The 27,182-nt window shown below is 40.2% G+C and overlaps 1 protein-coding gene across 4 annotated transcripts in view; it reads right to left on the reverse strand.

Annotated features, from left to right (window-relative positions):
- CMSS1 (cms1 ribosomal small subunit homolog) overlaps positions 1 to 27,182 on the reverse strand; it is a 250,130-nt gene that overhangs the window by 5,932 nt on the left and 217,016 nt on the right. For all 4 annotated transcript variants that reach the window (XM_026076756.1, XM_026076758.1, XM_026076757.1 and 1 more), the window contains 6 exons: positions 13,721 to 13,821; positions 8,846 to 8,917; positions 5,949 to 6,078; positions 2,896 to 2,955; positions 2,077 to 2,179; positions 539 to 599 (listed from right to left, as the gene is read on the reverse strand). In XM_026076756.1, the coding sequence (XP_025932541.1) occupies positions 539 to 599; positions 2,077 to 2,179; positions 2,896 to 2,955; positions 5,949 to 6,078; positions 8,846 to 8,917; positions 13,721 to 13,821 (527 nt within the window). The remainder of the gene's footprint in view (positions 1 to 538; positions 600 to 2,076; positions 2,180 to 2,895; positions 2,956 to 5,948; positions 6,079 to 8,845; positions 8,918 to 13,720; positions 13,822 to 27,182) is intronic.

Consider the following 27,182-nt stretch of genomic DNA (forward strand, 5'->3'; position numbering starts at 1 on the left):
TAGAAATATCTGGAAAACTGATAAAGCTGTATCTGCTCTAATCTGCCTCAAGACAAAGACACTGGAAAAGGGTGAAATAAAGCATGTGACATTTGTGTGTTTGACAGTGTTTACAGCAAAGGCCAAGTTTTCACTCATTACCTCCAATATTGCCATCACCTGTGCTCGCCAACAGGTATGCATATTGGGGATCCAGGCATCTCACTACCATATGCATGTGTAGGTACTGGTACAGTTTGCTTCTACAAACGTATGTGTGAGCCTTATTTGTATTTAAACATGCAAAAGCCATCTGAAAGAGCACCCCACAAGAATGGGGAACACCTCTAGAACATAGTACATGAACATCTACACTGTGCATAGGATTGCACCAGAGTTATGGGAGAGCTTGGAGATGGTGTTTGGCTGGATGCATGAAACAGCAAAATGGGCTCCGAGAGGAACCCTAAATGAAAGGCATTATTATCCCGCCCAAAAGCACCATGACACTAGTTAGTGGTTTAGTCGTTTTACAGAAACACCCTTGTAGCTTTTTTACCTTTATGTGCTTTGCAAACAATTTCAGAACTCTGCAGTCTCCTTTAAATGCTGTCATTGACCTAGCAATAAAACAATTGAAAAAATTGAAATTGAAATTGAAATGCAGGTATCAAGGCTAGCACTAAGACCACACAGGAGGAAAGCAAAACTAGCTGGCATTTCCCAACATGCCTGAGACACACAGCTCCCCAGTGACCCTTATTTGTACTTTGAAAACTATGTTCATTCTTGTTTGCTACTTGGAGAAATCAACAGCTGGGAAAACACAACAGCAGATACAATTAAAGAGCAATATTGTTTAGATAGATTGTCAGAGAATATTTAATAGTCGTGGCTTGTACTTTCACAACTAACTTAGTTCTGAATGGACTAATTGCTAAATTCGAATTCAAAAATATCTCTGTTACTGATGTGCAAGCATGACTGAACATGTGTTTGCATGCACACAAACAAAAGATCTGTGAATGGACATTTTACAGAATCTTCATGCAGTGCTGCCACTGGGAACACCTAGGCTGCCACAGTCTTTACTACAGAAGGAAACTCCATTGTCCAAATCTCAGTTGGCCAAAACTCATTTGTCTGAAAACCTGACTTGTTTTTTGACTCTACATTTTGGCACATAACCGAAAACTTTATGCTCCTTATTAACCAAGCAGGAGGCAACACATTCTGTATTTACTGAATGTCATTTAAGAAAGGTTTTTTCTGAATACTTTTTGCAGCAAGCCAAATTTTCAAATTTCTCTTTTGCAGAGCTAAACATTTATATACAGATATCAAATATACATGTAAACCACCTGAGTTTCAGATGGTATTATCTGCATGCAGGTGCTAAGCACTACAGGCACATCTGTCATTTCTACACTTTCATCTGTGGCATAGAATTAAACTTCCCAACTTGTGATCTCATTTTGTACTAACAGATAATCACAGGAAACAGGGTCAAGGCACAAAAGACAACCATGAAATCTGTGAGATATACACTGATTTAACAAAGTCATCAAGACTTTCTGGAATGAGGTGAAGAAAGTGAGAGGAAGAGAAGGTAAAAAGGAGGAAAGGGCACACGAAAAGTCGTCCTGAGCCAGCTGAGAACACTGACACAGATCTTCAGGCACCAGAAACCCGCCTCGCCACTGGAGCTCCTGGAACGCCATGTCCTCATTACCGTTGGTGCTAACAACATCATGACCCTACAGTCACAACTTCTAGTGGTGGGTCATGACGTTTTATGGGTTTATTATGTTCCCAAGTATAACATCTTGCATGTTTCCCTAAACTGGCTACACTTTATTTTTGTTTTTTAACAAAAATAGCACTTCCATGCAACTGTACTACTATGTGCTACTTCAGTCTGAAACCAAACACCCCACCCCTGCAGTTTAAAGAAGCAAGGGATACTGCCTCAGTTTGAGTCAGTAACTTTGTTGGCTAGCAGAGGACAGTGTCCCAGTTTTGCCTTTACATCTGTGGTTCCAAGACAAAACCTCTGATTGACTGCCAACCTCAACATAGCATTTGCTCTCAACATACTTGATGAGTTCCAAGGAACGAAGGGCAGAACTGCAGATAACCAGCATCACCACTGACTTCGTCTCCTTGTGGTTTTTACGAAGTTTTGCCCATTTAGGACAGACTGCAATGAAAAAGCCCATATAACACATTGAGAAAGTACTACTTATATACACACCATGATTTTAAATTACAAGAGTACATGATGAATGGTAGCCAGCAGCAAGAACACACATGCTGACTCCTATGAGGTCTGGATCTAGGGCAAAACTTTTACATTCAGTCATTGGTCACTGGAAAACATAATGCCTAATATAAATAAAACAGACATATTATACAACTGAACAAATTAGGTAAGAATTAAAATTCAACATTTTGTAAGGTGACAAGCCCACTGTCTTAGATTGCCACATACAGTAATTTGTATCACAGAAAAACAATCGAAAAGAAACGTTTACCAGACCAGAACTTCTACCCAGATATGTAAGAGAATAAAAATCCTCTCTGTTAATTCCAGTAGACAGTCTCAGGATTGTTACTGTAAGATAATACATGTACCTACTTATGAAGCAACCATAAATTACTTAGAAAGAATCTCAAGCAATTAAAAGAAACCCCAAAACATTTTGATGCAAAGAGAAGCTGTAGAGTAAAAAAGAACCAGGAACACAAAACCTGTCATGCAAAAAACAAACAAACAAACAACAAACAAACCCCTAAAGAGTTATTAATGTTTCTTAGTTAAAGACATTTGGGAGTGCAGATAAAAAGCTGCAATAGTATTGCATTAATAATGTTTTTCATACAACTCTTCTCATCCTGACCAACATTTTAACTCACTTTCCTTCAGGTATGAAGAAAAACTGTGGGTGAGATCATTGGCTGGCAAAAAGCAGGAATCTGAAAACAGAAAGGAGAAAATATTTTTGTTGATGTATTTGTAAAAGCAAAAAGAGCATATATGTTGGCAGCATAGCCACTGGTTATGCCGATTAAATCACACACCTGTATTAAAATCCATCTTCAATAAATCACCATTTGTGAAACCAGATTCATGTTCACCTCTAGAGAGCAACAAGCTTTAAACTGGATAAGTCAATTAAGATACCATCTCTCAACCCTACTGCAATTCCTTTCTTTTCTCCCACCATGTAACCCTGCACACAGTACTGCACAAGTGTGATCAAACACTTTAAAGCAAGTTTTCATATGTCTTTGCCACGATCAATCAAAGGCTTTAAGCCAAAAGCTGTACAGTCAACTTGCCAGACCATTACTCCAGTCTAAGATGGAAGACATCTGTAGGTCACTCGAACAATTTGTACTCTGTAAGGAGAACGTACCAATAAGCGAGACATTGGCCACTCTCCTCTCAGTGAGTTTGTTTTTCTTCCTGGCCTTTCATATTGCAGCAATCTAACTCACTACACCAGTGCAAAGGGTAACATTTACATTGCTTTTTAATACCTTCCTCTTCCTTCATTTCCCACTGACTCCCGGTCTTTTACCTGGTCACTATCTTAACTAATGAGTCTTAAAAAGACTCTTTGGCAGAGACATACTATTTAGCTTTAGGCTCCATATACAGCCAACAAAGAAAGACAAGGTCCTCACTTAGGTACTTCGGAGGTTCCTTCCTTTCTCCAGAGTCTATATAGATAGTCTAGGTTCTTACAGTGGTAATTAAAATTAGATGGCCTGAAAACATGCCATATTTTTTAAGGGTCCTTCACCTGCTGGAACAATATACTCTCTTGGAGCATTAACAACTCTTTCTCCAGGCACCAATATATTTGATGTCTTTCTGCATGAAGCATTGCCCCTCAGAGCACGTCTTGGGAACCGGATGTTTGCTGATACATCTACTAATGACACAGATCAAATATTTCCTATTTTACAATAACCAGTTATTTAAGAATATACATCCAAGATAACAAGCAGTAACTAACTAAATTAAGGAGATTTCCTCACACGTTATTCATGTTCATATGGAGATGGCACACAACGTTAATACATGATTTCCTCTGGAACAGACAGTGTGACAATTTTATTTTATAGTTGGAGTCTGACAAAAGTCCTGCCTGTGTAGTTTCCTGAGAATAGGTGCTCTCCATCACTGTATCTTCCATTTAATGGGCATTGTCTGGCTAAAAACTTGTGTTTTGCCCTGATCACTTTTATTAAAAACAGTGCCTGAGATTCAGTGGGACTTGAGCTCCAAAGGAAGTTTGAATGTGTTCAACTGAAGGATCAGCAGCTGATTTACTTTTAAACTCATGTTTAAAACATGCACTTGATGATATTGGGAAAGGGTTGGGGCTGCTACAATACTGTAAGCATTTGGTGATAATAGAAGAAGTCTTTATATCCACCCTAGTTCTTTCCATCCAGTGGCAATCTATCTTAGCTCTTATTTTACTGATCTGAAAATATTAAGTCTCATTAATGACTGAGCAATTCAAAAGATTTTTTTCACTGATTTTTCACTGACACAGCAGAACTGGAGTATTAACAACAACTTTAAATAAAAGTCCCAGAAAGGGGGAAAAACAACATAGCTCCAGCCTGCAGCAAGAGACCATGCTGACTACAGACCTGAGCTTCTGCATTAACTATGTCTGTTAACAAGAACACACAACTCCATGTAGTTGCTTGTAACTTTGCTCTGTGCTTTGATGCGAATAACTTGACAGCTGTAGGAGTCAGTAAACTCCTTGGCTCTCTAAGCTTCCAACTCCCAGCACAAAAAGAAAGGAAAACATCTCCATCCAACCCAAGAGCCAATCCATATGGAAACGGATCACTTCACTAGCCTGAAGGCCTCTTTTATTAGCAAAGAAACCAAAGCAATGTATTATTTGCACACAACCCTGAAGATCTAGAAATATTTAATATAAGCATTTCAAAGCCATCCATGCAGGGCTCCTCCAGATTTTCTTGATTCAAGAGGAAAGCTGAACTGGGCCTAAAGAAATAAAGAAGGGTCAACCTAGAATCATGGATGTCTGAAGGAAGCTGTAAGAAAGAGCATATTTATCTAGAAAGACAAGCTTAAACATTGAAAAAGAGAAAGCACTGTCAGGCTAAAAGGCTGCTAGCTTAGACACAGGTCACTAAGAGTTCAAGAAGTATGAAAGAAATATGCAGGCTTGTTACCAGGCAGTTTGGTCTTCATATAGACAGTGCCTAGAAAATGAATTCCTCTTTATCTGTAGAGTAAGAGGCAAAGCAGTTCAATGTTGCCTTCATCTCTAATGTAACCTGAAAGAGAGAAGCTAACCCCACTCTGCCCTGCTTTGCCTTTTCTATCCCTGGCTTTTAACAGGAGACAGACTACAGGAAACCCAGAGGGTCCCAGTCATGGTTAAAAATTGTTCACTTTACACTTGGACCAAAGCTACCATCTTATTTCATGCCACCCACTTAAAAAACATTGCATTCAACATCTCATAACCAAGTCAGAATGACATTTTGTTATTTCTCTGTCTACACCTGTCAGCCCTTCAATTACACATCTGGACAGATTCAGGTAATCCCAGAAATAAGATAATTTTTTGCAGTCTTTCTCAGCATCTTGGAAACTACTAATTAGGAATCATATCATTTCTACAAGAAAAGCAAACTCCTGGAACTAATATTTTACAATAAAAGCACACATTTAAACAATGTTTCTTTTTGTTTCCACAACTACAAAAAATCCACATATTTGTCCCAATGAAACTAACATCTCCACTTAAACAGCAAAGCAATATACAGTATAAGACAATATTTCCTTAAAGAAATTCAACTCAGGAGACCTGTCCTAAAAAAATTCCCTTTCTTCTACAGCAAAAGAACTCACTGGTATCAAGGAAAAAAAGCATTCTTTATCTATTTTATATAGGATAGGTTACCTGATAGTTTTAATTCCTCCATTTCAATCACTGAACGTTTTGCACCAAAATGTTGACTGAGCAGGTTCTGTAGATCTTTAGGGACACCAGGTTTCGGAGAGGATTTTTCCAGAATGTCAGAAATCTTCTTCTAAAAATAAGTAAAGGGGATATGCAAGGCATTTTTATCATTTTTGCTGTTTGACTAGTTAAAGTTCACAAAAACAGAGGGCAAACTTTAAAAGAGTGCAGCAGCTATTTTGTTCTTTTAAAATGTACAACTTTTTAAACCAGTCTAATAATTTTGAGCCTGGAACATGACTTTAGGATACTATTTTACACCTGTGGAACATTATCTCAGGAATAGGTGAGAAAATTCTGTGTTTTTTTTTTCCTTCTAATCCCTTTAAATAAGGAGTAGAGAAAATGGTATTCTATAAATGAAAAGATCTTGACATTGTTGAAATGAAAGTGTTGTTGTATTTTTTCGCATAATTAAATGAATCGTGGGGGTAGAACAGCCCAGGATTCCTTTCATCTGAATGATCATTTAAAAATACAGGATCATTTCAGAATATGGCAGATTTTCAAGGAGACAGCCAGCCTGGAGAGAATGGCACCAATGCAAAGCCCTTCTTGTTCTCACAGAGAAATGATTCATTTGTGAAAAGCCAGCTAAAGATTTCTCAGCAGCATAAGCTGAACTGAATTTGCTGTCAGGAGGACATGTATGCCACCATGAGGACAGCATAGCCCCAGAAGTGAAAGGGAGCTGGAGAGTGTGGTTAGGACAGAACACTAGAGTAAGGATTTTTGAAGGGACAGTGAGATTTCACAGAGACAAGGGAGCTTGTCCTGGGAGCTGTTAGTGCTGCTTTAGCATGGCTGTGGGTAGTTTCAGAGCAATTTCAGCAGGCTGAGGGGGTGGCAAAGATCAATGGAAATGTTGAAGACAGTTATTAGGAGTTGTTGTATGTAGGGGACAGATCTTTTTCCATCCCTCTCTCTTCCATCCCAGCACCTGCTTCTTCCTTCCCTTCCATCCATCCCCAACCTTCTCCCTACTGCCCGATACACCCCAAATACTCCCTTAATGGCAACATGAAGAGCAGAAGGCTGTACACAGAAAAGCCATACGGGCGCTGCTGAAACCACTCTACCCCACAGCAATGGCAAAGTAGGCAGCCTGCCTCTCTCAACCCTCTGCCACTTCAGGCCACTGCCTATTTCACTTCTGCTTAAAGCCAGCTGTGCGTTTGCAAGATCTCAGCCAAATCTTTGACAGTGGAACACAAGGAGACCAAGTGCTTATGCTTTCTTTCCAGTCAACCTTTGGCCTGGTCTAAAGCCCTTGGAAGTCACTGGAACACTTTCCAGCGCATCTCAGGCTGTTTATCAGATTTTTACAATGCCTAAATCTGTAGCATTCCCTCTCAAGTTTCGCCTTCATTTGACACTGTTACGTTTTTCTGCCATGCAACAATCGCAAGCTCTGTCACTCTTTAGTAATACTTTTTCCTTAGACTGCTTAAAAACAGGCCTTCCCAAAGAATGGCCACAGGCCATCTGCAACACACGTAGCCTTTGTATGAGGCCCACAACAGAATCTCTTCATTGTTATTCCTACCCAATATACAAGACACTGCACTAGGGAGAACTGCTCTTGTCCAGCCCCAGGGCCTTACACCCTGCCTCTTCAGTGACCCACGTCTGGGAACCTCTGATTTAGCAGATAATAACACAGAACTATCAGGTTCATTTTTTACTTGGTAACTCAGCGTAACCTGCCATTCCACAGGATCATTACATCATTCCCTGGGCCACTTGATTCCTTCAGGAAAATTATGGTCCTCTTGAGGGGAGAAGCCTGATACTACCAAGAAATTCCATGAGAGTTAGAGCAAGGACACCTGAGCAAACTCTCTTCCTTCAAGGAGAGCTGTGGGGAAATGTTCCTCATGCAGGAAGTTTTATTATTTTTCTTCCAATTCATTCCAGATGCTTAAAAGCAAAGGGTTTTTTCTTTTCTTTTTCTTCTTTTTGGAGAAAGCAGTTTGTTTGGGAGCTACAGATTAGCCTGATAAATATTTTCTGATGGATTTTTTTGACAGGCTGTATATGTCACCTTAGTGGCATATCCCCACTGAAACTAAAGGTGTAACTAAGAGCCTATTGTTTGCCTGAAAATTGGGTGTTTTTGTTAGGTCTGGTTCACCAGTTCCTATTGTGGGATGCTTTTGCTCTGGCTGCAATGGAAGTAGTACCAAGGTCATTTCTGCCAGAGCTGCAGTTAAAGCTAAATCCCACTCTTCCCTCATCTCATTCCCTGGACGATTCAGAGGCCTGACATAATATAAAAAAGCCACCTCTCTGCCCTGTGAGGAAGCCAAGTATTTACAGTCTGTCCTGAAAGACAATTAATTTGCTTGGTGCTGTACAGTTTCTATCTAGACTGCAGTGTGTGTTTGTTGTTGAGGATGAGGATGGAGCATGGCCAGAGGGACAATACACAGCATTTATTAATATACCTATGCTATGATGAGAAGAGGGAACAAGGACAGTTCTTGGCTCAGGAGATGTAACAGCAGCTGGAGTCTGGCCACGCAGCTGAAATAGGGTAGATTCTGCAGCAACTGAAAATCCATCTTTCTCTGATACAGTTATATTTTCCTAGTGAGCAACACTTGCAAGCTTGGTGCAGACATACACAATCCTTGACTGGGGTGTAGACAAGTGTCACAATTCAGTTCACATGGGAAGCGAGTATTTGAAGTGAAGTCAAAAAAGTGGGAATTTCTATTCTTCTCTAAAATAGGCTGCAATATCTTTGACCATATTACTCCACATTGTCACAGTGTTGTGAATCTTATAATATCATATGCACCCGGTGCCCCAAATACATCCTAGGACATTCATACCTTCCTTCTCCTCTTTGCTTTTACAGTGCTCTCCTGTTTTTCTTCAGGCTGAGTTAGAAAACACTCTGTAGGCTGCAAAGCACAGAAAAAGAGAAAAAAAAAGACTCAACTTTTGATATATGATCATCTGAAAAAAACCAGCAAAAGGAGGTAAGAGAGGGATACAGAAATTGTCATACCGGGTTAAGGAAAAACAAACAAAACCAAGCCTCCCCATTTGTAGAGGGAATCAAGTAATCTAGAGTAATTTCAGAATAAAGACCTCTGTTGTTGTAACTAAGAGCAGAATAAAAGAAGGGAAAGCGGAAACATCCAGGTTTGTAGTCATACATCCATAAAACGGTCAAAAGCAGTTTGGATAAATTAAAAAAAAAAGAGAGAGAAAAACATGAACAGAACTTTCAAAAATTATATAAATTTAATCCCTGTTATTGTGTGTGATCATTTTTCTTAATTTAGCCAATAGGACTCTATAATAATTGGGTCTAATATGAACATCCAGATGGTTAAAGATAGTATGGAACTGGGAGAAAATAATTGGAAACAATCATGCTCTGGATTTCCATTGACGTTTGTAATGTAAAACTTAGGAAAAGATGTTTAAAATTTGCTCTGCTCCATTCTTGCCTTGTCTGCTCATAGCAGGCAGGATCAAATACACATAAGAAAAATACATGTTACCTTTCAGAATAATCTTTATCCAACACATCTCACTATTATTAACTCTCTTTTGTTCCTGAGTGAGCAGGCTGAATTGGTCTGTTAGCTAGAGTCCCTGTTCACAGAAGCCAGGGTGAGGATCTGTCTGAAAGCCCCCTAAAATTGTCCAAGACAGAGGAAGTGAGGCACAGGTTTTCCTTGTTTTAAGCACAGCAATTCTCTTTCTTTGGCCTTCTTAGGGACTGAAAATTACAAATGCAAATTAATCTACAAATGCGGGCTTGAGAGCTTAACAGGTGATTCGATGCAGAGCAGTGGGAAAATGGGCTGAGTTGCAGGAGAAAACTCCTTGCCACTATGATGCATTTGGCTGGAAAAATCTACTCTTGTGAGCAACTGTGGTGAAGGCTCATCACTTGGAACATTAAAAGCTGAGGAGCAGCCAGTCCTGCACCAGCCCCTGGGGAAGGCCTGGAGGGGAAATAGCAGCGGTAAAGGGAGTCTGGCCGAGACCTAGAGAAGCGCTCCTCCGTTTCCTCTGAGGGCAGGAGCCACAGGACCAAGAGGGCCAAGGAAAAGTCAGCAGAGTATGCAAACCTCTCTGAGCACTTCCTCCACTGCCTTCTTGACAGAAGGCCACTTCTTGATAGCTTGCACCCTCTGGCCCTTGCCACCACATTTGTGCCTTTTCATGCCCATTCTCATAACTTTATTACTTTACTCAGAAGCATTTTGGGGACTTTCATTGTTTATGTTTTGGCTACACTTCCCCTTTTCTCCCCCTAGCCCCGCCTCAATTTAGCTATAAAAAACGGGGTACCACCACACTCACCATAAACGAAGGACCTTTGCTTGCCCCTGTTTTAAGTGCTGCTATGCAAACACAGTCAACACTAGCAAAGGCAGTAATACTGTTTGGAAGTGGCCCTGGAATTGGCTGAGGTTTGAAGTGAGACTTAGGAACTAGCAGAGAAGGTTTGGCTGGGGGACAACTACAGCCAGAGCAGCACTCTACACCTAGGGCTGGAATTCATATTGCAGCCTGGGTCAATACGTACCCATGAGAAGCTGTGAGGGAGTCCACATCTTGCCTCAACAAACAGGGATCTGTCCCTGTGATTTTCTCAAGTATAAACAGATATGATCACCACTGGAAATCAAGGGACTAACTGCAAGTAGAAACTCTCTTGACCTAATAAGGTTGCTCCAGGGTTAACGTAAGTTTTTTTGTTTTTATTTTTGTTTTTTGAAATCTCTGTCCTGACTCTGATTCAAGTGCTTTTAAGAATACCGTACATTTCTTCATTCCTAACCCTGCTGTTAGCATTCCCAGACATTCAGACTAAAACAGAGCTACCCTCTGCCTTCAGCTCCTGCTCTACCCTTATGCATCCCAGCTGTCTATAGATATTCAAAGACCACTTGCCAGGTGTTTTCATCACAATTTCCATATTCAGCATCACATTTTAGGCAGAGAACAAGCCTTTGTACCGATTTAGTCAAGGGACACTACCAAGCCATCAAAAAGCCAGAAATGGATGACCTTCTTCCCTTCTCCTTCTTCCCACAGAATACAATGGTTCCTTAACCTAGAAGGCTTCACCACTCCATGTATGAGTCTTTCAGAACATAGAAAAATGCCACTCAGTCACGTTGGGCCCATTTCTACCTTCACATATATTGTGAACTGTTTCATATAAATGTGCAAAACACCATGTGCACTCCCAACTTGTATCTGTGTGAGAAAAGAATAAAACCCACAGAGCTGAAAAATGTTCTCTAAGAGAAACAAAATTTTCTCACTGATAACTCTTCATTCAAGTGCTTAAGATATCACCAAATGTCATGGCTTCTTTTCTGAACACAGTATGAAGCCCTTTATTTCAATGGCAACAGAAGTACACAGCAGGCTTGTAGGCAAAGCCTGGCTTCCTCAGACCAGCATTAGAAGATTCACAAAACTCCTTTACAGCAGCACATACATACATACATATATACACACATATATATACATATACATACATACACATATATATGCATGGTATACTGTTAGCCCAGAAATACAAGTCCACTGTATCTAGACATTAAAAATAAAGCCATAAAAGTAAGAGAAAACAAATGGTGGTGAATAGCCGTAAATCTACATGTCTTTTGATGATCTGCAATCTTAAAATATTTAGGCATCTGATCTAGACTGAACTTCTGACCCTTTCATAAGTGTTAGTTGCCTACCTACTCATTCCATAGCTCTTTGCATGCCACCCTTAAGAAAAGGTCATTTGCATGTTTTTCTTATGCAAGATACAGAACAGACAACCTACTGGTTTTTGACACGGCTCCCTTGTGCTCTGTGTTCTTATGCTGTTTTTACAAGGAAGTTCTTAAAATGCAGAAAACAGGAAATTTGTGCTGAGACCACTGATTTATGAACTAAAATGTCATAAATTCCTTGTTTGTTAATCACAGACAGAACATAAAATATTTCCTGTATTATATTTCTAACACAACTTTTTTTCTTTACATGTTGCCAAGTTACTGGAAATTCAAATGTAAAGTGAAAACATTCTTGTGTGCGTGTGAAAGTTTACATTCTAGGTCAGCCATATACTCTAACTTTGGGAGTTAGTGGCAAAGTAAACACATCAGCGCTCCATTCAGATTGGAGACAAATTATTCATTTCATTGTAAGCCAGAGGACAGTTTGCAGACTGGAAACATAAATGTTCATAATTCTATTTAGTTGTCTCCTGACTGGTTTTAAGATGGTTTTAAGTCCACTGCAGAATAGCTTCCAGACTGTGAATGAGGCAGGGATGAGTGAGTAAAATAGGTTATGTTAAATACACCAGAAAACAAAACTACTACCTTTGTGTAAATACATCTGATCAGCAAGCCTTTTTGCTATAAAAGACCTGCAACAACACATCCATGACACTGAGTTCCTATTAGCCATGAAACTCTATAAGGCAATGACTTAACATTAAATTACCTGTTCCAAAATACAAACTGATATTTCTTATTGTACAGGAAGAGCTGTGGCATGTGTTCTGGGCCACAGGTGAGCAGTCCCAGTTCCCATTCAGCAGGATAACTTGTGTAGGTTTATCCTTTCTAACATTCTCATAGAACGAGCAAAGTACCTCCTCCAGATACACCAGCTTATTTTGTTCCAAACGTATAAGTGAACTTAGTGCTGATAAAAAGGAGCTCTAGAGGCAACCTTGCTGAGTTGAAGTCCTCAATATCTGCCACCAGGTACAGTGCGCAGAAAGGCAATACAACCTTCTATATTGCTCAGTTGTCTCCTTCCTAATGAAAATGTGGAAGCAGTTCAGATTTCTTGGCTCACTTAGCTCTTGGATGTCTGAGAAAGATACCCAAAAGGATAGCAATTAATACTGCACATTTACTGTGTTGCTTCTACTTCTCTGCTACAAAAGAGAATATTACTACAAATGTTTTTCACTTGGGCAACTGCCTAGGCATCATAGAGTGAAGGCTTTTATTTAGTACTGACCTAGGTCAAAATTTATACTGATCTCAAGGAGAGGGAGCCTCCAGTGTTGTTTTAGCTCCTTGACAGCCATTCAGTCCATTCTCCTGTATGATACCAGGAAGACACAAGAAATTTACCTTCAAACAAGAGACTTCTTAAAATCAGCTCAGCTTTAGATGACTCTTTTCTGCTAAAGTTGGGGGGAGGCTGTCTGTCAAAGATGTCACTGCCTTTTCCTGGGTATACTCCATGTAGTTCTGAGAATCATAGCTCCTAGTGGTCCTAAAGGAAGCTTTTAACAGTGCAAGGCTATGGAAACATCCATCCATGTGGACCTAAATTCTTCCTCACTTGGACATTTCAATGGAGTCATATTTGGGTGGAGATGCTGTAAAATATTTAAAATACAGCTTCCAAGATCTCATGTGTGCAGGGAGAGGAAGCCGGGCAGCATCACTCAGGCTTTTATCACCAGAAGTAACGAGGCAGGAGGCAGGCTCAGCAACCTCAGTTTACACAAAACAAGAGTGAAGTTATTATTGAAATGTACTGGAACTCAACACTTCCAAATAAGTCAAAATCACTTTATAAAAGAATCCTATTATGTAAAAAGATCAGACAAAAGGTGAAGAAAACTGCCCCCTTACTGAAGAAAAAGGGAGTACATTTCCTTATGCATTATCACCTCTGTGCTCTACACAACTGCTAAACTTACAAACCTTCTTTCTTTTCTTTGTCACAGCAGGTTTGGAGTCTGAATCCTGATGCATTGCTCTCCTCTCATCACTTGCCTTCTCACTAGCTTCATCATCTGACGGATCTGATGAGAAAAAAAGGGTTTTGTTACTCTGTTTTTTAAATCCATCTTCTACCTTCACATTCAGAAATAGGGATAATATCTTCAACTGAAGGTTTGTCACAATAATACAATCCTAAGATTGGCACTAAACACAGCTGTAACAGAAATTAGTAACACTTTACCAGTATTTGACATTCACCTAAAAAGAAGTCCAATTTTCCCCTCTTCTTCACAGTATTTCATCTAGAAGGCAATAGATTTCCTTAGCCTTCTGTAATTCTGCAAAGCTGGTACCATCTGCAGAATCACAGGGAGAAATGTCTATTTTTTCCAGAAACCTCACTTGAATTGAGCTAAGCATTGAACAACGAAAAAGGACCTTTCTAATAAACTACAATGTCTCAAGATCCATGACATCTCTCTGCTTTATTTCAGGATGAGCAAAACAACCTGGGTTCCATAGCACTGCACTCACCAAACACAATCACAGACCTATCTCAGCAAATCATCGGACCAAAAAAACAAGCAACAGCACTGCTGCTAGAGACTAAAAAAAGCAATGGCTCTGTGGACCAGAGGTTCACTTAGAAAACACAGCTTTCCTGCTAAGCTTGCTGACACTTCTCATGGAATGAGTCACCTCCTCCTATGAAGACAAGTCTTGCAGATGAAGGAAGAAAAAAAAAAAATCAAACCCAACACACACACACACACACACACACATGCACGAATGCCTTACTAACTACCTACAAGAGTAAAAATCCTAAGAATGGTATAATGTCTGACTGTATAAAAATATATACAGACTTTTTCTGTGAGCCCATTTTTTAGTTGTGTGACTCTTATTGGTAGTATTTAGCAAAGGCACTGTTCCCCCATTTCAAGCAGAATGACCACAAGACTAAAAGATGCTGATGTTTTCAGAGAAAACTCTTTAGATTAAGATGCTGTCCACTCATCTGCCTTATCTCTTTCATTAACAGAGAGGCTTGGAGGAAAAAAATACCCACAGGCCCCCTCATAGAGCTGTATTAGCCTCTCATTTTAAAAGACTTTGTATTCAAATACAGAACTTTCTGCTGGGGACTGAATTATTTCACCGATCATTGCCAGGAGCATTATCAGCCAGCTAATGGGATAGTGAGAACTGAAGAATTCAATTTGCACTCCTGGAATACTCGGGAATATGCCTCCCCCCCCGCAACCAGGTGTTCAATCATCGTGGAAGTCTCCTGTATTCTGCAGTTACAAGTTGACAGTTTAAAGATGAAACTACTTATTTTAAATAGGATCAGTATGATTCCTTAAGCACCCAAAGTATGGAAGACATGATTCCACTCTGAAGTATGCACCTGTTGAAAAATAAAAGGTAAAGTGGAGCGGAAAGGGTATGAAGGGGAGAAAACCAATCTTTATTCCTCCACAGCTGCGACACTGCACATCGCATGGTAATAAGGCAGTGGCTTGGAAAATCCTAATGCAACAAAACAGCTAACAACTTGTGTATGTATTTACATCTGGAAAGTACTATCTTCTAACTTCCACCCCTTTTCACACTTTGAAAAGTCTGCATAACAGCATCCTAAAACCGGGCTGAGACAGCTGTTAAAGAGTTTTAGAAAGTCTGGGAACTTTTGAGAGCTAGCAATTGAAGCAAATCAGTGAATATTTTAGCAGATTGGATGTCATCTGTTATGAAATCTTATTTGGTACAGATTAGATTTCTGGCAAACTGCAACAGCCTCAGAAGCAGAGCAGGGACTGAAAAGAGAACTTGCTTCTGTCCAATGCAACTAACAGACCCTGAATGATGAGGTTACCTAAGTGTGTTAATGAACTCTATTCAGACCAAAATGCAGGCCAGGAAAGAACTCGCAGCACTCGTTTGCCACTCAGTGCGGGATCACGACATATTCTGACATCCTGAACGAGAATCCAACAACGCCCCTGAGTCGTTCCTACACCTACAGCAGTAATACAAGTGGGGCCACCGAGTGGACATTACAGCTAAGCTCGCCTATTTGCTTTCTGCTCTTTGCAGGTTTAGCGTGGCAGCAAATCAGCGACTGAATGGGCCGTGGCCACGAGAGAGCCTGATCCCATGCAAGGGGAGTGGCTGGTGGCTTCCTGGCTGGGGCAGGGATGCTCCTCTTTGGCAGTCCCTTACCACAGGTTAGCTGCAACATCGGGCTGTGCCCATCCCACACTGCTGCTAAGTCAGCCTCATCAGAGGAGACTGCGTAGTTATTTTGGGATTTCTTCTCAAAGGACATGGACAAGGCAGGTGGCAGGTTTAAATCCCAGGCAGTGCGCGCACACACTAGTGTGCACACGTACAGCATTGGGCTCCATGAGCCGCCCTAGCAGCTATTTTCCCTGTTCTCTGAGAGGTGAGCTGAGAGTCGGACAGAGTCTTCTTCTGAGCTGCCACTTGGATCATGAGCTAGAACAACAGTTGGCATTCTCTAGCACTATTACTACTTTTACTAGTACATCACTTACCACTGTCCCAATAGTGTTCATCAGACAGTGGCCAAAGGCATAAGATTTTCTGGGAAAGTTTGCTGACCACTAGAAGTGGCCAGGAGATAGTATTCCACAGCTCGCTTGTTTTGCTTTGTTTCTTGATGTCTTCAGTGGTGACATGGGTTTATTTTATTTTATTATAAATTTTTATATTAACGCTCACAAAATTCTATCTAGTTCTGTATAGCCTAACACAGGGCAGCAGACAAAGAGGGGAGATACAAACTTGAAGATTTATGAGACTAAAAAATGTCATTCTTATGCTGGAGTTCCGATATCTGTGTCAATCTACTGGGTTCCTAATTCCTATTCTCTTGAGGATGTCTGAGTGGTCCTGCACCGTGTGCTTCCCTCTACACACCAACAGCTCCTTCCCGCTGCTATTCCTCTCCAGAGTGACTGGCCATTTATATCTTCCACTCACTTTGGAGTGTGAGATATGTTGCTTCATTAAAAGAAGCTGTAAAATTACATCATCCAGCATATTCTTGAAAGTTTAAGCATGCCTTGGTGACTTGATATTATCACTGAGCTCTACCATGGGCTTGCTTCCCCCAATATGACTCTTCCTCCAGCAAATTTCTTGCATTGCATTTTGGTGGAGCAGCTTCTGGGTTTCAGAGACTGTTAGTGACTTTTGTATATCACCCCCCCCCTATATCTTCTGTCCTGACTCCAGAGATGCTGGAGAAGTTACCAGCTTTTGCATGTACCAGCACTACAGCCCTGAAGCCCTGGATGCACTGCATCCAAGCAGGCTCTGGATGGATTACACAAATGAAGTACACCCAACAGTTCAGAATGCGCGCCCTCTTGGTTTCTCTTGCTCGGCTTCTCCCTAGCCCTAAGTACCTGTAGCTGAATAAATCTGTGCGTGTCTCACCAAACTGAAATGCTGAGTCAGCTCCTTCTCAATGCATTTACCTCACACTGTAAATAAATGAAATTAGAGAGATTCAGGGAAAACTGAGTGCGATCTTTAAGCATTCCTTTTAAAATCCCACTTCGCATGCTTTGAAAGGGAAACAGGAGGGGCCTTTAAGTTTTAAATAACCTCTTCTCTCTCTCATAACTAAAAGATACACTGCTAGTAATAGCAATCTAAAACTGGACAAATGGTTTCCATGATATAGCTTGACAAACAATGTACCACCTGCTCACTGCCCATCTGAGCTTTGGACTGCACGTTGTGATGCAACGTCCTTCTCCTCTTTCAGCTATAAATGAAAGAAGAGGGAAAGAAGAGTCTGGCCCCAGACTCAACAAACATCTCTGAAAACACTTCTAATCTGAGCCCCTTTCTGCAGTATCCGAGCACCTTTCTTTCATGAACCGGTAGGACTTCTCATCTGTTCTAGAAAAGTCAGTCATACTCCAGTGAGACAGCAGCAAGCTTCAAGCTGTGATTGTTTGTGACACCACGTCAACTCCAGGGATGACAGGAGGGTTTTGCTGGGGATGTCCAAGTACCCGAGGCCAGGTTCGGCCACCCTTGCTCCCACTGAGCAGTGTATCTCACTCTGCAAGTAAGTACCTGGAAGTCAGTGAGGTAACTCATAAAGTAAAACGTAACTAGACATGAATAAATGCAGAGGCATCCAGCTCACGGATTCCAGACGTGTTTACATTAGGGTAGTACTGCCTGCCCTGTTTTGAGGTGTCAAACCACACAGAAGATTCCTCCCTCTGACAGAATAGGGGAGAGAACAACTCCTTCCTTAGTAACAAGTTGACACAAATACAGAATCTAATCGACTAATACAGTGTTGACTTTGATCCCTCTCATTGTGCAAATGACCAGATGCGCAGGCACTGATGGAAGACACTGCGGGACAGATAGGGTTACTTACAGCAGCAGCCCTCCGTAGCTGCTTTCCTGCAATGTATGCATCTTAGGTAACCACAAGGTCATAAAAGTATGCTGAACTCCCACAGAGTGCTCTTGATATAGATAAATAAATGCAAATTCAAGAGCTCTTCACTTTCTTCTTTGGTATTATATCAGCAGGATGTCACATAGACAACTACTAACAGGCTTCCCCAGTCATTAGATATTTATATTTGAATTTATTTTGAACTGTGCTGAAAAGAAAAAAGCCATTTATGCTTAACACACACACACACAAATAGAATTTCTTATTTTTCTCATTGATCACATTATTGTAAAGTCATTCAATGCAATGGTTTCAAACTGCTTTCAAATTAAATATACATATACATATGCCTGAGTGCATCAATATGTATACTAAATACATACACACATATATATATATAAATATACATACACCTCTGTGTGTGTTTATACACATACACACAAATAAAGAGACACACAGATATGTATATAATTTAACAGGTTTCCTTTAATCATCACCTTTATTAACTATTATAGTCATGAAGAAGTTATATTTGCCTGGTCATTTATTCCAGTATTTTTACAGGCAGACAAGACATTAATGATACCTGAGGTCATGACACACGCTATAATGTGAAAGCAATTTTGTTCATATTACCTACTACATACAAATTTGTGTTTGTTAGGCTGATTCATCATTATTCAGTCTTTTGACCTTTACATGCCACTTCCCTACTCTAAAGTGATTATTAAAGGAGTTAAAGTGACCACAATACAAATAATTCTTTTAACAACTAAGCTAGACTGACTGAGAAAGTGAAATTCTTCTAGGAGCATAATGCCACAAAATAAACAAAATGTTGCAACTGAAAAGGAACAGAAAATGTTACAATTCTTTGGAAAACGCGACTTACGGTTCTGGCCATTCTATCACTGAAATAACGGAAGCAAACAAAAAATGATTCAAGGCATGGGAAGTTCTTCATAGAGGATAGAGAGAACAGGGTTTTTTTCTTTCCTTTTTTCTTTTTTTGAGACAGAGAAGAGGCATGTTGCTTACCACTTTTCATAATATAGGAACAACCAATGAACATGTAATTAAAAAGATATTTATTGAAGTTTGGGTTAGAAAAATATTCTTTTGCTTAAGTACCCAAAGGTACCTAAGCAAATCATTTCTGTTAGTTTTCTGATTTGGAAGCTTAGGGAGAATGGACATTTATCTGATATCCAGAAGACCCACAGTGATAAAGGGCAGTAAAGGAAAAGTTCACTTCTTGCAGTCAAACTAGTCACCACAGTGGAATTTGGAGGGAACCTGCCTTACGCATCCATGAGGGAGATTCCTTCAACTTTTATTTGAAGTATCTGGCATGGCCCACAGTCAGAGACATACTCTGGGTCAGAAGAGCCCATGGGTCTGAACTGTTACAGAAGTCCTACATTCTCCCTTATGCTCCCATCAGTCCTATATATCAGTATTCACCTAGATGTACTAACTCAAAAACTTTGTATGTGATTTATTATTGCAAATTTCATGGCTCTGTTTCTTTTTCCCCTGACTTCCACCCACCTCTGGCTGTCCTAAAATTGCCTCATATCTAAAATCAGAACATAAGAAACTTTGGATAGGGCCTGTTTTTTCCACTTTTTAACAAAAAGCCCTGGATTTTTTATTTGCTATGCTAATCTCCTGGTTGAAGAAACATTGCAGGAAAAACGCATGTGCTAATTATTACTCTGTAGGTGGGCAAGGTTCAGGCACAGTGTGATGGATTAATTTCAGGCAGCTTTGAATGCTATGCTTTTATTTATTGATTGATTGATTAAACAGTACTGATTTACTCTGCATTCATTAATTTGAGGAAAAATTATTTCTCAGGGCTCCAGCTTTAAATTCAGCAGAATGAGAACTATTTGATTCTGGATAAAATGCCAAGTGTGTTGGGCGGATCTCCAGGTTTTTCCTCATCTGTCATCTTAGATTCCTTCTCTTTGGAAGGAAGGAAGGAGAGGGGGAAAGAGGGAAGGCAGGAAAAAGGAATTAAGATCTTTCTTATTATTTTCATACTTTTTTCACTAAAAAGTGGCCTAAATCTTCAGTGAATCAAATTAATTAATCTACATGTCAATGCATTTCTTTGAACTTTTCTCATTTCAACTTCCCTGTGAGTCACATTGGGTATATACAATGCAACGTCAATTAATTTTCTTTAAAATGTAACAGTTGTCAGCAAAACCAGCTCCCAGGACCCTGTTTATCCTAGTTCAGTTAAAAGGCAACCTCTTGCCACCACAGCAGGGCTGACCATAGTGACTGGCCTAAAAGCAGTGATGACAGTATTTTAACATCATTCTGGTACGATTCCTCAAGGCAGCAGGAAACACGAAGCTCCCTGGCCCAGCCAGGAAGCCCATCAGTGTCCAAAGGAACAGATGAGGTCTTTTAAATGAAATAGGCCTGACTGGGCACTGAGCAGCTATGAAAAAAGATTAACATTTAAATATTTTAAAGTACTCCAAACTGAAGTACTTGCCTTACAAAGCAAAAGGTGTGGACAGACAGACTAAGAGCCAGCTGGAAGGAAGGAACAGGTTTTGCTTAGCAGTGGGAGAAGCAGGCACTGAAGTCAGCAGTGCATAACAGCAATAGGAAAAGAGTAGTTTAAACTGCCTTCCTGGACAGAACCAAATTACTCATCCATATATGTCATAGGCACTGCTAATACCAAAAGGAGGATCTCTCTCATGTCTACCAGGCTGATCCTCTCCAAGTTCCTCCTCTATGGGCAATGAAAAGTTCTGATTTTTCCTGGAGTGAAGCCTAATAATAGGTCAAATTCCCTGTAGCCCATGGTTTAAAGGCAGCTGAGCAAGCAATACCTATGAAACCTTTTTGTGGCCCTCCAGCCTAGCCACATGGAACTACTGAGAATACAAATTTTATTATTAAGGTCTTTCTTTGGACCAGTAGCTTGCTATTTACCACAGTAATAGTTGGGAAATTGTTAGTAAATGAGATAAAATGATTACCAAGCAAACTGATTGAAAAAATAAGCTGCTTTTTGGGGAAGACTGCCACATAACCACACCATCAAAAATAGCTACAAAAGTGGTGGCACCCCTTTCCTTTCTCAAGTTGTTCTGACTAAACTAGAAAGGGTCCACTGGCAGCCTCAGAAAGGTAAATAATTCTCCCCATCATGGGCAAGCATCATTTGCAGTGGCACTACTGAGAAATCAAGGTGACAGTAAGAAAAAAAAAATCACCCCTTTACCTCCTTGAACAAGGATTAGCCAAAACATTTTAAATAGTGCAATAAAACAAGATGCAATCCTAGAAACCAGTAAGAGAACATGTGAAAGCTGCCTCTATGTTTAGGTTGAGACAACCTCCATGATAATTACATATGGTGCCTGCCAGTGCTCTATCATCCTAAACCCAACCACTGTGTCCACAGGTCTGGTCACCGCTTTTCTTTCCCACCTGTAAACACTAAGAATTCCTTTTCTAAGTCCAGCCTATCCCAGCAGCACAGTACGCCTTCCTGTCTGTGAGGACACTTCCAACTGCAGACTTTATCTGCCAAAACACTTTAAAAAAAGGTATTTTAAAGTGCACTTGTGAGGCATACCTAAGGGGCACACAATATGTGACACAGCAGGAACAGACACAGTCCCACCAAGAAATAAATCCAAAGAGCTTAAATTTTGCCCTGTTAGGTAACAGTCAGATAACTTAAGCTCCTTCCTATTCCATCTTGCCTAAGCTTGTGCCAAGGCAGAGCTTATTGCAGTCTGTAGGTCTCCAGTGTAATAATTTCCAAATAATGGCAATAGTATGTCCTGTAAATACAACAGTCTTATCAAAACATAAACACTTTTCCTGGCTAGTTCTGAAGATACACCTACCACAACCCAACTGCCAGACAAATCTGGTAGTAGGATATTTGGTTTAAGTTCCTCTTTTGCACACTGAATGGCAATTTAAACTAAAAGCACAGCCCATTCCAGCAAAAAAAGAACTGATCTTCACGGGAACATTTTGAAGTAATTTTAGGTATGCTCTGACATGATAGGAAATGTTTAGCGCACAGCCGTGACCATCTGTCAGACTGTGCCACGCAAAGAATCTCTCGCAGAACATTTCTAACAAGTACCTCTCCTTTCACCCCTATTTTTCAACACCTCTCTCTTCTAAGACCTGGTACTTCCAAACCCATTTTTGCCACATCTTGTCTTGCTGACTGGGAGTGAATCAGAAGAAAAGAAAATGGTCACAGCTGGGAGCAAAAGACCAGAGGAAATCCTCTGGTGTATACATGCATGTAATACCAAGCACAGAAGAATCAACCTCTTATGACACAAATCAAGGTTAGACCTAGCTTGTAGTACAGCCGCAGTCCAGATTATTTGTAATTTGACCTTTTCATTTTCATATGTTGCTTTATAAAACAGAAACACATGAGAAAATGATAGTAAAAGATTGATCAGACACAGAAGTAGTACGCTGCCCTCCTTCTAATAAAATAACTTTTTCTCCTTAAAGAGAATGGTTGAATATGATATTCTATTGCTGTCTCATAAGGAATAATGGCATCACCAAGGAAAGAAGGGAAAGGTATTCAGTATTCATTTATTCACTGTAATTTTAAAACCCATGGCAGGCAAAGGGCAAACACAAATAATCAACATGTTAGGAATATGACAGGCCATTTTATTGTATGCCATCCAACTTAATTTCTTCATGACAGGCCTGTCAAACAAGAGCAACCATAGCCTGAAGATACAGTTATACTTCAGCACAGAGTGCAAATCAGTTATGCCATCGGCTTCAGTACTCTTAAGCCAATGACACGACAAGTGAAGGCTCAGGTGACATCTGCAACCCACTGTAAACTCCTCATTCCACTTAGTTTTGTTCTCTCAAAAACTACCCTTTGTTCTGAAACTTCAGATGATCTCTTTAAATCTCCAAGTTCATTTTCCTAGAGAGCTGAGGAAGTGAAAGGCTGTTTGTTATGGTTTGTTTGTTTGTTTGCAAGTAGCATGGTATTTGGCTGTTTACATATGCATTGGATGAAAGTTAAAATAATACTAAATTAAATACTTAACATTGTAAATAGGACTTCTCTTCCTGACAGATGCCAAGCGTATATACCCTACAATCACTTCACAAACCATGCAAAAGGGTGCCAGCATGTTGCACAGCAAAACTGTGCAATGATTTATAATAGCAGGAGGACACCATACCCAACTCCAACAAGCAAGGGAATGGGGAAGGTCAGAATACAGATGACCATGTTGGAAATTGGCCAGGACATTGTGGTTCACATATCTCGCCTTGCAAAATGTTCCATGGGGTCTTTAAACAACCACAAGTACCTAGGAATTTGGGCTTAATCAAAGAGAAATCCACTAACAAATATTGGTTACAGAATGCATGATCATATGCGGGGGAACTCCAAGAAGCCGGCTTGAAATAGCTATCAGTCTCAACAGAGGCATTATAGAGAGGAAATAGCCTGGGATCTAGAGAAGCCAGACCCAAATCACTCCGAAGGAAATGCTACCCAAGAAGGCTGGATTGTCAAAGAGAAAAATGGTCTGCAAGGAGGCGGAAAGACCAACCAGCATTGTAAGAAAAAATATAAGCTCTTGAGTCTGGGAAAAGCTAGGCACAGACTAGGGCCTGACTCCCTACTGTACTTCCCACTTGGTGCTGTAGACAGGAAACTCATGCAAAACTAGTCTTAAAAAGAAACTGGTACATACTGCTGACAAAATATGGCTCCATCCATCTTGAAGAACTAATACAGTCACTCTTAAATTCTTTTCATCAGGTAACATTTACAGTCCTGTACACACAAACAGCACTGCTCTATAAAAGCCACCCCTGAAAACTAACCTCCCTCCCCCAAACCACCCAGCACATCTTATTTGCGTAAGCAAAAATCACCACTTTTCCAAAATGTTCATATAGGAGAGGTGTGTGTCACAGTTCCTGGCAAAGTATTACTGTTCCTGTGTTCTCAGAACCTACTATGCAACAACTCTTTACGTGCTCTAGAGCCTCGTTGTTTACCAGACGGTACCATAAACACAAATCAGCTTGATTCACTGCAAGGAGCAAATTCAAAAAGGTTCTGTAAGGAGGACTAAAACTCACGGTCAATGAAAAAAATCTTTGATAAATTTCCAGTTTTATACATTACAGATTTGTCTCTGGTTACGAAAAGCATCCAAAGAAATCCAGCCATTTTACAAAAAAAAAATATATCTGCGGGTGTGGACCTAGAAAAAAAATAACGATAACCTCCTAAAGCATCTCACCTTCAGTTTAACTGGGAAAATGCAAGCCTCACTGATATCAAAAATTTTCTCTTTTGTTTCATCAGAAAAAATAGTGAATAGGAAAACATTTATTTTAGTACCGAAATCTCTCCTAGGTGAATATATCTGCAACATGAATGACGGGGTCTCATGAGCTCATGCAAATCTACATGTGAAAGGCCGAAACCATGCTGGGTAAAGTCACTAAAAGGAAAGTATCAAAAACACAGGTCCTCCTTATTACCAACATATTCAATATGCCACAGGAACAGAACCCAAGAAATCAAAAACATCATGCAATGCTCTCCCACAGACTAAACACTTTCTTTCCATGCAAGTTCTGCTGCCACCTGGCATAAGAACATGAAATCATGTTTTAGTACACTGCAGACATATCAACCAACCAACTGCCCTATCTTGAGAACGTCCAGAGCAGCTCTCTGCACTGGTGACAGGCAATGCCACTGAATCCTTCACAACACAGTTACCAATGAAAAGTATTTACAGTGCCACTAAAGGTCACACTGCTCCTAAAATGTCATGTACAAAGGAGCAGGGTGCTCTTTTCAGGGGCCTCAAGTAGAGCTGAGGAAAATCCCTCAACGTGGGCTGCCTTCCAGCCAATCTGGTCTGCTGGATATCAGCCAGGACCTACCCCTAGGGAAGCTGCACCCAGGTAGGGCCTGACAGATAAGATGGCACTGGGATTTCTTTTTTTTTCTCTCTAAGAACTACTTATTTCTCATGCATGGAAACTGCTTCAGCTCTTTGCTGTAGAGGGAGAAGAGCACCAACTGGTGCCGGGGAGGAAGAGTACATATTCCTTCCCTTTCCCTCTCTCCTTCCTGCTCTGGATCAGCATTTCTGCTGCGATTTCCATATCCCAGCACGGATGACAAGAGGGGCAGACATGGCAGTGGCACTGTGGAGCTGGAAATAGTCAGGTTGCCCTGGACTACCAGGGCTACCAACCTGGAGTGTAGGTATTATGATGCTATCAGTGTTTACTAAAGTTGGTACCATATACTTTTAGAATCTCAGTACTCCCAAGGCCCTGGTATGTCACCCAACATTTCTCTAGCTGGAGGCAGACTCACTCCTTTTTCAGGTCTTCTCTCCAAAGTCAAACAGCAACATTCTTCATTACAGTTATAATATTCACTCCTAACAAATATTCATTTTTGTTAATCGGGCAGAAATGGGTAGTTACTTGTGATAAATCCACAAAACTACTCAAATAGTGGACTCCAGTCTATATCTGACTATAGATAAGTTTTGCCCAGGAATGCGGTGGTATGGTCCCAGATGTTACATCTCCCATAATAATGCAGGAGATCCATATTTTCTACTGTTCTCTCATTTATTTTGGGTAGTAGCTGTGACTCACAGCTGCAGTGCTTGTTGTGAAGGTAACACACAGAGTCTGTCTGGATGACCCTACAGACTTGAAGCCAATAGATCATGACAAAATTACATAGCGGAACTTGCCAAAAATAGTATGTTTTAATAAAAATATAGAACACACTTTGCAAGAAATAAACAGCCCAAATTGCATTATTGTTCACAGCTATGCATTGATATTTTACTGACCACTTATATCATTCAAGTCTTTCCAGCTCATGGATATTTTGCAGGCATATACATCTACAGTATAAGGTTATCATAATCTCATAGTCCCAACTTTTTCTCTTTTTTTCCCCTCAACATTAAAAATTGCACACATGCATATAATGTGGCATCCACTTAGCTAAGTGTCACCAACAACAATCACATCACAACAAAGAATAATACTGCAAACAAGTTTGTATTCCAACTCCTCACCATGTCTTAACACAAAACATGAAAGAAAACTTCTAGTTGTTCAGATTTCTTTATCTTTTTTTATTCAGAGGTCTTTATATGGCATAGCAGTATCAGGTTCCTGTTTGACAAGAGTTTCAGGTTGATCTGTATCAAGGTAAACTCTGCTTCGGGTTAAGAACAAAATAACCTGCCATGTCGCGACATAGAGTTAGAGTGGCAAACTCCCTGGATTATAAAACATCTGTTGAAATGCAGTTCCCTACCCAAGGCCCCAAGGGTTATATTTCTACACTTCTTATTCTTTTGCTTACTCTCTGCATATACTACACATTTCTCTGCAGTTTGGTCTCAGACACTGCAGGTAGCACTGCCCTCCCAAGCTATCCTAGCATCTCAAATTTATACAGTACTGGAATAAACACTTGTCAATTTAACTCACATTCTTCCAAAAATCTCACTGTAAGAGCAAGTGAAAGGAAGGATAGCTTTTTATAGATAGAAGCTTTGCACATATGAATGAACATTAATGGGAAATACTACATACTTTGCTGAGTTAATATTTTTGAAAGGGGAAAAGGTGACAGCCTTTCATCTGTGTCAGGAATCTCTATTTAAGGTTAGAAATTACAAAGTGATCTCTCATCTGTACAGTTTTTCGTGAACTGGCATGCAACGCATTTGCCTAAATGATCAAATAAAGCACATTACGATTCGATCGGTTGCAACTGCCATAAAAATAGAGCTCATACCTACATTCATTTGCTGCAAGCAGATGGTTGATTGCTTTTCTGTCCTCTTACAGTGCAGTCCTGTTCCCTTAGATACTCTCTTTGTAGAGAGTGACAGGCTGTGAGGTCAGTTTTCTGAC

This window comes from Apteryx rowi, unplaced genomic scaffold, assembly GCF_003343035.1.
Source record: "Apteryx rowi isolate R43461 unplaced genomic scaffold, aptRow1 scaffold_439, whole genome shotgun sequence".
Lineage (NCBI taxonomy): Eukaryota > Metazoa > Chordata > Aves > Apterygiformes > Apterygidae > Apteryx > Apteryx rowi.